Source organism: Cantharellus anzutake (genome assembly GCF_015039405.1).
Source record: "Cantharellus anzutake strain C23 chromosome Unknown EI90scaffold_15, whole genome shotgun sequence".
In the NCBI taxonomy this organism is placed as follows: Eukaryota; Fungi; Basidiomycota; class Agaricomycetes; order Cantharellales; family Hydnaceae; genus Cantharellus; species Cantharellus anzutake.
The window spans coordinates 333,362-343,909 of NW_024066965.1; the positions used below are offsets into that span (position 1 = coordinate 333,362).

Here is a 10,548-nt window from a genome sequence, read left to right on the forward strand (position 1 = left end):
GTCCTCTGTATCATACAGGAAAATACAGGAAAATCCATGTGCCCAGGAATGAATGGTCCATGGGGCCACAGAAAGTGATGGAAATAAACCCACATCAAAAGCAATATAGGTAATATAAAATGAATGAAATGAATATAACCAAACCCAAACCGCTACTCCTCATCCTTCTCCCACTGCTCCAATAAATCCTCCTAAATTGTAGCTTTCTGCTGATACTAAATTTGTCCAAATCGGTCCTCCCAAAAGGGGATGGAAATGGGTAATAGGCTATTACCTGGGCCAGAAAGCAAGATTCCAACTGGGTCGTCGAGATGACACATAGTGTCAAAAACCCAGATCGTAGGGGAAATGCGTGAGTCCGAATGCAGGTGGGGCTCAACTAGAGGGGGAATCCGAGAGCTCCGGTGGTGGACCGAAGCTTCTCCAGGAAGCCCGGTTCTGCTGGATGGTACAAGAGGCTTTAAGAGGGACGCGGCCTCAGCGACTTGGAGGGAGTGCTGTGCCTCCGTTACATCTCAGTTAGTCCTTGTATTTCTTATGTCTGAGGTATCTTGTAGAACGGAACAGGATTCACTCAGAGGGACTTTGGGTAGCATATTAGTCGAGATTAGAACTGAGGAGTTACAGGTTCTAATCTACGGGTATTTATAAAGGGGAGTGGAAAGGACACCGAAAGGTGCCAAATGATACTGAGAGGTACCGAAAGGTCCCGAACGATATCTTTTAACGGGGAACCGAGGTGTCGGACCATAGAGGGCAGAGTAAGAGGCCGGGAAATGAATAGGAATGAGAAATGGGTAAGGGGGGGTTAGCCGACTGAATGATAAGGAGAAAATAGTCGTGCTAAGAGTGGAGGGTGACTAATAAGTGATGATGTGAGTGGGGCCACCGAAGGAAGTGGGTAACCCCGAAAGCGGAGTTGCGTATCCGAAGGATGTTGGGTGACTCAGATAAATGAAATGGGTGGAGAAATGGTTTAAGGGTGTGTCACAGGATGTCGGAGGTCCGTCAGGATATCGGAGCACATCTGGAGTCTCCGAATGTTCCGACTCGGAACCGAGCTTCTGGGATGGGAGTGGCCAAGGCTCGGTGTGCCGCAACCTGACCAGAGCTGAGACAGTCAGGAGGGGAGGTGACTTGGGGAGTGGGGAGGCGTGGTGTAGGGGATGGTGAAGTTGTTAGGAAGGTGTGATGTGGTGGGAGTGCGCGGGGTCGGGATTCCGGGATATGACACATAGTCCTGACTATGTTCTGATTCCAGTCCCCAAAGATACTAAATTCCCTTCAGATTTCTTCACCAAAGTGAGCATCTACAAAGAGAAAGTGAAGGGAAAGGGAAAGGCCTCAGTGGATGACTCCTTCCCCAATAAACCAGATCCACATGACAATGGTATCTTCGGATCTGGGTATTGGAACTCAGCTGGCACCAGGAGTGTCAGTATTGGCAGACAACTCAGGAAGTCTTTCACATGTGGAACATGCAATTGAAAACACAGTGAGACCATGTTGCATACTGTAATTCAAAAGACCATCTTCACTGGGTGATGGCTGTATACCAGCCAATCAAGATTGCTGAGGGAAAGGGTTCAAATACCCATTGCCTCCTGTCCAAATTCCGCATCGCCATGGTGCTCCTTTCCTGTCATGATACCAAATGCCATCACCCCCTGATGCAAGGCAATGGCATTACTCCATTTCTCTATGAGAAAGTGGCAGTCGAAAAGTGAAAGGGTATTGAACCCTTTCGTAAAAAAATATTGACAAAATGAGTAAATATTTGGAATTTTTATTTTCAATTCAATAGAAGCACATGTCAATATAGCAAAATAAGTGCCATATGGCCATTCCGCATTCCCCGTTGATGATATATTGATGGACCCAGCTCTCTGGCACATGTCAAGCTGCTCAGCTCTGTAGCCACCATTGCTGTCTCATGGGTACTAGCCACACCACACCAGACACAAAGTGGCTCATTGCCCTAATGTCTCAAACTCTTTCCCCCAAGGAGATTGCACAGGCCACCCATATTAGTGAATGCACGGTTCACTGGATTCTCTCAGCTCATAGGCAAGGGATCCCTTTTGACAAAGTCGGCAACCATGGGTGCAGTCGCAAACTGAATAACTGGGATCTGGATGTGAGCACAATGAATGCTTGTAGCAGTTGATTTCAGTACTAATTATGTGAAGTAGCTCATCCAAGGCCATATCGAACTCAAGCCAGACCTCTACCTCCATGAAATACAACAGATATTAGAGAGATATCACTGCATCTCTGTTTGTGAATCCACTGTCTGGCTCGGCCTGAAGCAATGGGGCTTCACGCACAAAAAGGTATGCATTATACATATTTATATCTTATTTTAATCAACTCTAAACAAATCATACAGCTACAAAAGCCGGCATTCGAATGCAATGAAGGATTACATACTGCATTTAGGAACTATATGGGTCTGCATTATCAAGCTGAACAGCTTGTTTTTGTTGATGAGACAGGATGCAATCACAATACTTCCTCGCACTCCCATGGCTGGGCACCATCTGGTGACTGAGCTCGTCATTGGGACTTCTTCATGCAAGGCACTAAGTGTGTAACATTTTTCAAATCCATGTTTATCCTAATGTCCCTTCCTCAGGTACTCTATACTTCCTGCTCTCACCATAGAGGGCATGCTCCATGTGAATATTCAGCAAGGGGCATACACAACGGCGACATTCAATGATTTTATTTGGTCCCTTCTCCCACGCATGAACACATTCCCTCTCCCCCGATCTGTTCTAATTATGGATAATGCATCGATTCATAAGTCTGATGAGCTTGAACAAATGTGTGCTGACTGGTAAGTGTGCCTTATGGTTCTATAAGCTTGGTCTTGCTGGTCCTGATATTGTAGCGGTGTCCATCTTGTTTTCCTTCCACCTTACTCCCCCAACTTAAACCCGATTGAGGAAGCCTTCTCTTCAATAAAACATTGGCTCCATCTCAATTGAGACCGTGTGGACGCTGTGCTATCTAGAGGGGATATCAATGCCGCAAAAACTTTACTTCTTGAAGCGGTATTTTCAGTGACTGAAGCCTCAGCATGTGGCTGGTTCAGTCATTCAGGCTATTTGGCTTAAATGATTGGCTGAGTTCGCGAGGCATTTGTATATTATGATCAAATTTATAATCAAATTATTGGGATAATTTTTAAAAAAAGATTTGACAGCAAGCACGCAATTTTATTCTAACTCATCAATGTTGGACTCATCTGCAGAGCTGTCACTGCAAAGATTGAAAATGAGGGCAGAGTCCTTCCTGGAAGGTCCAGGGACAGGTGAGGATGAGAGAGAAATGATGGATGTGTGACAGACTGGGGTTACCAGGTCGGAGGAGAGAACAATGGTTTCATGGTTTTCAGGTTGCAGTTTAGTTGGTGTCACAATGAGCCCAACCTTTACCTGGGGACTAGCCTCAGCCTTAATTTTCTTGGCCAGTAGTGTGGTTGCAGCATTGGACTTTGGAGGGGTTTGTGGTGGAGTAGTAGCACGGCGCTTGTGCTTCAGGTTCCTAGATTCCCAGTGTTTTTTCTCATTGATGGCCTTGTTTGTTTCGCCAGAGCTGGGACATCAAACCATTGGTGGGATGGGGGATTATGGAGATCGATGCCAGGAGTGTTGTCTGTCTACAAATAATAATGAGATGAGTATCAGTGATTGCAGCAATTTGGAAGTACATACCCATTGTTGTGCCCACAAAGACAGCATTGCATTGCTCAGGTGCAAATGCTTCCCACTTGCATGGGTATGTGGCCAACAGTGACCACCACATTTCTGACATTCCCACCTCTTACCAAGCAGCACATACTGCTCTGAAGTCGGGTTGGATTGAATTGCGTTGTTTACTGTATTAGAACAACGGCTTTTTCCACACTTGTTGTCAGCTTTGGGTACTGGTTTCTGGTGAGTTGGTATATCACATATAGGTGTCATGTAGATAATGTTTTGGAACTTACAATATTGACAATGTATAATTTTTTGCTTGCCTGGGCATGAGACATGCAGTTGCAGAGTTCATTTAGCACCTTTTCCATGTGCACGACAGTCTTGAGCTGGACTAGCACATCCCATCGTCGCTTTCCATCAAAAGTTGGGAGGTGCCCAATGTTGTGCTCAGTGACATTGATGCCCATCCCCTCCTCGATTTTCTGGAGTGCAAATTGGGCAGAACAATCAATAGGCAAATGGAGACTTGCCTCCATTGTCACCTTCTTCGGATTGAGTGTGTCACATTGGTAGCAGATTTCAAGTAATTCTACTCAAGTCATTGAGTGAAGCTCATAGTAAGTGAAAAAACTACATACTTTCCAATCTTTCATTGGATGCAGAGTTCTTTGTGTCAGGGGCCCAGGTTGGGTTAAGCATGGCAATGGGTGGGGAGGAAGTTGGTTGCTGTGGTAGGAACATGGTTTGTTGCCCAGGGAAGGAAACCATGGGGTATGTGATGGGATATGGAGGGTATGACAGTTGAAGTGGAGGTGGGACAAGGAACTGCGCTGTTGCAGCTTGGGCAGAAGGAATGGCGACTGTAGTATTGGTAGCTTGTAGCCTATGTTGCATTCCCTGTACCACTTTCTGCTTTTGTGCAATAAATTCTTTGCACTTCATCTGCATTGGATCATCAGGTGGTAGTGCTTCCCCTGAATGGAATGGTGGCAAAGTCAGTGTTTATCCAACTACATTTACGGTAATTTTCTTACAATTTGGTGGGAATGGAATAGTCCAGTTTTCAGGTGGCCAATTATGTGCTGAAGGATCAAAAGCATCAAGAACTCTGTCAGAGTCATCGGGCAAAAATCAGGCATCTCCTGTCACGAGGTAGTATTGGAATGCCTGCTGAGGTGTCTTGGGAACGGGGCAGGGGGCTGACCCTGTGATATGGTCATCATTCCAATGCGCACGCTTATCCTTGTTAAGAACATAATGATCCAGAGTGTATGTCTCTGGCATCATATAGGCAAAGAGTTACGAAGTTTTTCCTGAGGATTCAAGAAGATTTAAAGTGAGGAATCTGTTTCAAAGCCTGTATTTATGCAAATAGAGAGCTTCATTGACAGCTCTGCAGTTGGACTTTCTGGAATGCACAATGGCATGGCTGACACTATTTTCGAATGGCTGTCAATGGCTGTCACGATTCAAAATATGCGGAAATCACAGACAATATGAGGACCATATTGACAGTTATTCAGATAGCCAGTCTTTGCTGATGTAGTCATTATTGATAATAACAGGGAATGCGGAAATGGCCACACAGCGCTTATTCTACTGTATTAGCATATATTTTTTTGAATTGAAAATAAAAAATTCCGAATATTTACTCATTTTGTCGATATTTTTTTACGATGTAACGGGTCTATCGCCTAGACTCGAGACAGAGAGAAGGGGGAGGGTGGTAGTGTGCGCGGATGTGGTTCGTGAGGCCGGGTCTTGGTCCGTGGGCGCTACTGAGTCTGCAAAAACCTCAAACAAACACTCACCTACGTCTCTCTTGGACGTCAAGGCTGAGTATTATGATGTGAGGGGTCTTAGACATGAGCAACTAGCTCAGAGGGGGCGTTAGGGTCGTGGATGGCGTCTTTGCCACTTGGATGCAACTTCTGCTTGTCCCTTCACGGGTCTATTCAATACTAACTTGTTATGTACAAGTTGTTATCTAGTTTTTATATGTTTGAAATGAAATGAATGGACTGGGGGAATGTAAACGGGCCGTTAGGCAACCGTAAATGATGAATATCCAATTGGGAACAAAGAAACAATAAGAGAAATATGAATGAATGGGGAATATATCATAACGGGTCCGAAATGGGAAATGTAAAAGTTAACTCCGCAACGCTTCGCCACAGCGCCCGCCTATCCTCCCGTCAGCAACCTCCTCGTCTCCAGCTTTCCAATGAGCCCCTATTCGTCCCATTTGGTGCAGTAGTTGTTGAGATGTGGCCATTGACAGGTGCTGTCAAGACCACGTGAGACTCTACTCCGTGCTGAACCATCCAGGCATGGGATTGCCATTCTGGGAAATGCTCCGGGGGTGAAGAAGGAAGGTAGAGCATCACTATCGGGTGGAAAAACGGCTGGGTTGTATGTGTAGGTATGGAGATCTGGAGAGGGGGTGAAATTGGCGGCTTGGTTGGGCGTGGGAATTTTGCTTGGGGTTGTCGGGAATGATGGGGAAAATAGGGAAAAATAAGGAATGAGTTTGTGGAGTGTTGGATAGTGATAGAATGACATCGGGAGCGTCAGAGGGTATGTGGTATATGTTGGTGGCCAAATTCCGCAGAATCCGACTTTTTGCGGTACACGGAGTTGTCCCCACAACAACGAAAGGGTTCAATACCCTTTCACTTTTCGACTGCCACTTTCTCACAAAACTGCTGTAATGCCCTTAAACCTTGGACTGATGAAGATCCCAATGACTTTGACTTTGTCATTGGCCATGCCAAGAATTTGATGCAAAACAAAATGAGTACATCCAGAACCCCGCTCTTTTTGTTCGACAGCTCCAGGGCATTGGTGATGAGTCTGGGGATGAAGTTGATGAAGAAACTCATTTGGGGGGCTACAAAGCATGTCAGCGAATCCATGCAGGTGACATCCGCACTCTTCGTGATGCATTCAAGGACATGGGCTGGGTCCACAGGGGGGACAATCACAATGGCCCAATTGATGATAACCTCATTAATGCATGGAATGCATTTGAATCCGCAAGTTGTATACCAATAAATATTTGTGATGCAGGATAATGTCATATCCATCTACAGCCATTGTCCTCCACTACCTCTGATCCTTCCAGACTACCTCCACTCCTTCATCACTAACCTTGGAGTCCCCGTATTCCACAATCACCTCCGACTCCCTCAATGGTCACCACCCCCTCAATTCAATATATTGCCTACGCCTCCCTAAGTACAGAGCCCTGAAGGCCTCTGGACAGCCCCGACGTCTGCTAGCACACTCCTGCCCCTGCTGGGCAATTCACTTGCTTGCCCTGCAAGTCTACCTCTGGGCCTATCCCTCCTTTCCGTTTCTGGGTTATAGCCTGCCATTCTGCTAACCCTGTAACCTGACTTGTCAGTAATATTCAGTCGGCTAACGTTTAACTCCGTTAGTTCCACTCTGCTCAGTCCTGCCATTCACGGGCCCACCCTCACTGTAACTATATATACATAACTTGTAGATAGGTTACACCCTAGTGATAAAATTGACTAGAGTTGATCCCCCTTTTTAGTTCTCACTGCCAGTAAGTAAATTAGGGCATGGACATGTAACTAGGCACAGCACTCCTGGTCTGAGTCGCTGAGGCCAAAGCCCTCCACCATGGAGACATCTCCTTCATCTCACTTCCAGTCTCTAACAGTGTCTACCATTACAGAATCATAGCAGGCTTGCCCATCGAAATCTGGATTGGTGCAGAGTAAATCATGATTGGTGTACCAGTGAACTTGTGACTCAATATGTGACCTCAAGCAAGCAGTACTCAGTGATCTATGTGAGTGGATCAGTATGAGGCCATTGAAAAGGCTGGATCCTACATTCTTTAGAAAGTATGGTTGCCAGCCCATAAACTGTTCTGAGGAAATTGGGTGTTTTCTGCTGGAAATTCTTCAAAATGGAATGTTGGGTCATGGTTTGTTCACGCTCAACCATGCTGAGAGTGAGGCCATATGGATGCCTGTGTGGGCTGTGTAATTTGATCATCCTGTTGTGTTGGAATGTGTAAGTCTTCACTGGGCTCCCTGGACACTATCTGCTGAGCATTATACTGGCCAACAGGGAATTCAGCTAGTGCCATGTCATGAGTGTTGAGGAGCCTGTAACATGTAAGCTACATATGGGACATAATAAAGAGACTCACCACACAGCTTGATACATCCCAGCAGTCGCTGGGACATGCTCCATGATCAATGGCCTGGATGTGGACCAATGACACATTTCATGAGCAGCATCACCTGCTGGCATCTCCAGGATCTAGTCCTCATCCCCATTGGAGTCTGAGAACCATGTCAGTGAGCCCAATGGAAGGAGGACATGCGCTTACCTATACACTGTGAGACACCCTGAAAGTCCATCAGACCAAAAAGTGTCAAAATGTCAAATTCAAGTGCCTCTGGTGGGCTGACCAAGACAAGAGGGCCAACAGTGTCCAGCATTTCCTGGAATACATGTGGTTCCATTTGTAGCACATGGCCAAGTGGTAGTGTGGTGGGCATCCAGTTTTTGTCATGCTGCAGTGATTCCACATAGCTAATGAAGCTACGGTATGAGGCCTGCAGAGCTACATTGAAGTCATCAATGTGGGAAGGGAATGAGGAAAGGCTCACAGAGTCCTCACAGTGCAGAAATTCAAATGTTAGTTTCTCAGCATGTCCTTCAAGTTTGTCTCCTACAGGAGCAGGTCTTGGAACAAGTGAGATGGTGCGCAACTGGACACTGTGGAGGAGCTACTGGCCCTGTCAGTTTCGATCACTCAACACATGGGAAACTTGCCTTGGCATTTGCCTCTGGATCTGGAGAGACCCTTGCTGGAGCTCTGGATGTGTATATGGTGTTGATGCCAAACCAAGAGGTGACAACTTCTTCCAAGAGGACAAATGCCACTGTTTCTTCCCTGGTCACATGAATTTTGTCGATGCGAGGAGCTTCTGGTTTCTGGGTATGTTTCCTTTTCTTTGGTTGGACACCACTACCACCTCCCCCATTCCTGCATCTTTTTCTTTGGCCAACAGATGACGATTTGTTAGTTTGAGCAGATGTTGGTTCTCAAGCACCAAGTCTCTTGCACCCAGACCTCCTATTTGTCGAAGTGGAAGGCCCCTCAGGTGTTTGAGTGGAAGTGGAGGGCTCAGCATTAGTCTGAGTGGAAGGTTCATCAGTGTGAGCAGAAGTGGAAGCTTGGCATAGTTTGAGTGGAAGGCCCTTTGTCAGTGTGAGTGGAAGTGGAAGGCTTGGCATTAGTTTGAGTGGAAGGCCTTTCATCAGTGTGAGTGGAAGTGGAAGGTCCCTCATTGTCAGTGTTGTCAAGGGGAGGACTGGGTGTCCGATCAACAGACTCAGGTATGTGAGGCAATACCACCCTCCATGCCACATGGAATGCATCCAGGTCTCCTTGAGATATTTGGATAAATCCCCCACAGAGGGTGGCATGCAATAGTAATGTGTTCATCGTAGGGAGCATCATTGGATTTGTGAGGGTAGTGTTGAGAAGTAGGACAAGAGGAGAAATCAAAATTACCATAATGAGAGGGCTGACATGAGAGTAACTGTAAAATCGTCAGTAACATCTATAATGGATAAGAAAGGATCTTGCCATTGAGTGGTTGGGCAACAATGTAAATCCTGGTTAATCATTAGCATACAAAATGCCTCATTGCACTCACAAGAAACTTCAGGGCTCCCTCATCCCCATCTCCTTCAGAGCGGCAATGCACAAGTAAATGTTGCTTAGCAAATGATATTGCTCCAAAGTGGTGTCCAGATGCAATGCAAACTTGATGAGCCACTGTGAGGTGAGAGCTGGCTCACCATTGATAGCGAAAGGGTCATGTAGCTGGAGGAACTCAGGAAACTGTGAACATAGCTCAATCACCTGATCTGGGATGTATCCCAACCACCACTGGACACTCCACTTTGTTCTACTGATGGGGACATGATTGATCCATCCTGAAAGATCATCTGGCTGGTGGCCCATCATCCAATGAACACAAACCATAAACAGGGAGGAAGTAATGGTGGGGAATACTTCTGGGACCATCCATTTCGGGAAACTGAGTTGCCCAGAGTTTGACAGATCCTCCGATCTGGCCATTGCTGCCCATGTATCCAACAACAACACATCCTTCACAAGGCCTTGGAGATCCAATTTGTTTGGAGGTTGAAACTCACTGAGGGCATTTTGAACTGTGCCAGTGAGTTCTTTGAACTGTTGGGACATTGTCATTGAAATATATTTGGCCAGCAGTGGTGGAGTTGTCTGAATCATATGGTGGACCCTGTGGCAGAACCTGCAATTCATCTCACTGACAATCCTGGATCAGATGGATTTTACATTTGTTACAAATGTGGGCTTAGCTTTTTGGTCTCCATGTTGCTGTGGTGGCACTGGTTGCCAACACAGGTGTGAAATTCAGAGATACCTTCTTTAACAAAGCCTTGGCAGTTGTGTCAGCGATTGAGCTGGTTGCCCAACAGACCTTTTGATGAATATGGTCAACATCTTTCATTCCCTTGCAGCACAACTGAACTATGGCTTGCTTATTTCACATGCTGTTGAAACAATGATGGATTTTGGTCTTAATGTTCAGGTGGTTCATATTCCTGGTTCCGAGAATACTGTCGCTGATGCCTTATCACATCATCATTTTGATCTAGCCCTGTGCCTTCATTCAGGACTCAGAATTTCGATTTTCAAACCCCCACAGGGTAAGTTGGGGGTGGTGTGAGAATGAACATACAAGTCAGTCCCAGGACTTTGGATCAGCTGTGATGTCAGTGGGCAATTTATTTGTCCAACCAC

General features: G+C 46.0%; 2 protein-coding genes across 2 annotated transcripts; both read right to left on the minus strand.

Moving 5' to 3' along the window:
• Positions 1 to 3,221: 3,221 nt before the first annotated feature.
• EI90DRAFT_3121038 (uncharacterized protein) lies at positions 3,222 to 4,988 on the minus strand (the record flags this gene model as incomplete). The annotated part of the gene is made up of 8 exons (XM_039063363.1): positions 3,222 to 3,549; positions 3,615 to 3,664; positions 3,720 to 3,774; positions 3,847 to 3,938; positions 3,995 to 4,293; positions 4,343 to 4,678; positions 4,739 to 4,812; positions 4,909 to 4,988. 8 exons carry the CDS (start codon positions 4,986 to 4,988, stop codon positions 3,222 to 3,224), a joined length of 1,314 nt encoding a protein of 437 aa, XP_038918123.1.
• Positions 4,989 to 8,904: 3,916 nt separating this feature from the next.
• EI90DRAFT_3121039 (uncharacterized protein) lies at positions 8,905 to 9,966 on the minus strand (the record flags this gene model as incomplete). Its single annotated transcript, XM_039063364.1, has 2 exons — positions 8,905 to 9,295; positions 9,524 to 9,966. The coding sequence occupies 2 exons, from the start codon at positions 9,964 to 9,966 to the stop codon at positions 8,905 to 8,907; spliced, it is 834 nt and encodes a 277-aa protein (XP_038918124.1).
• Between the last annotated feature and the right edge of the window lie 582 nt (positions 9,967 to 10,548).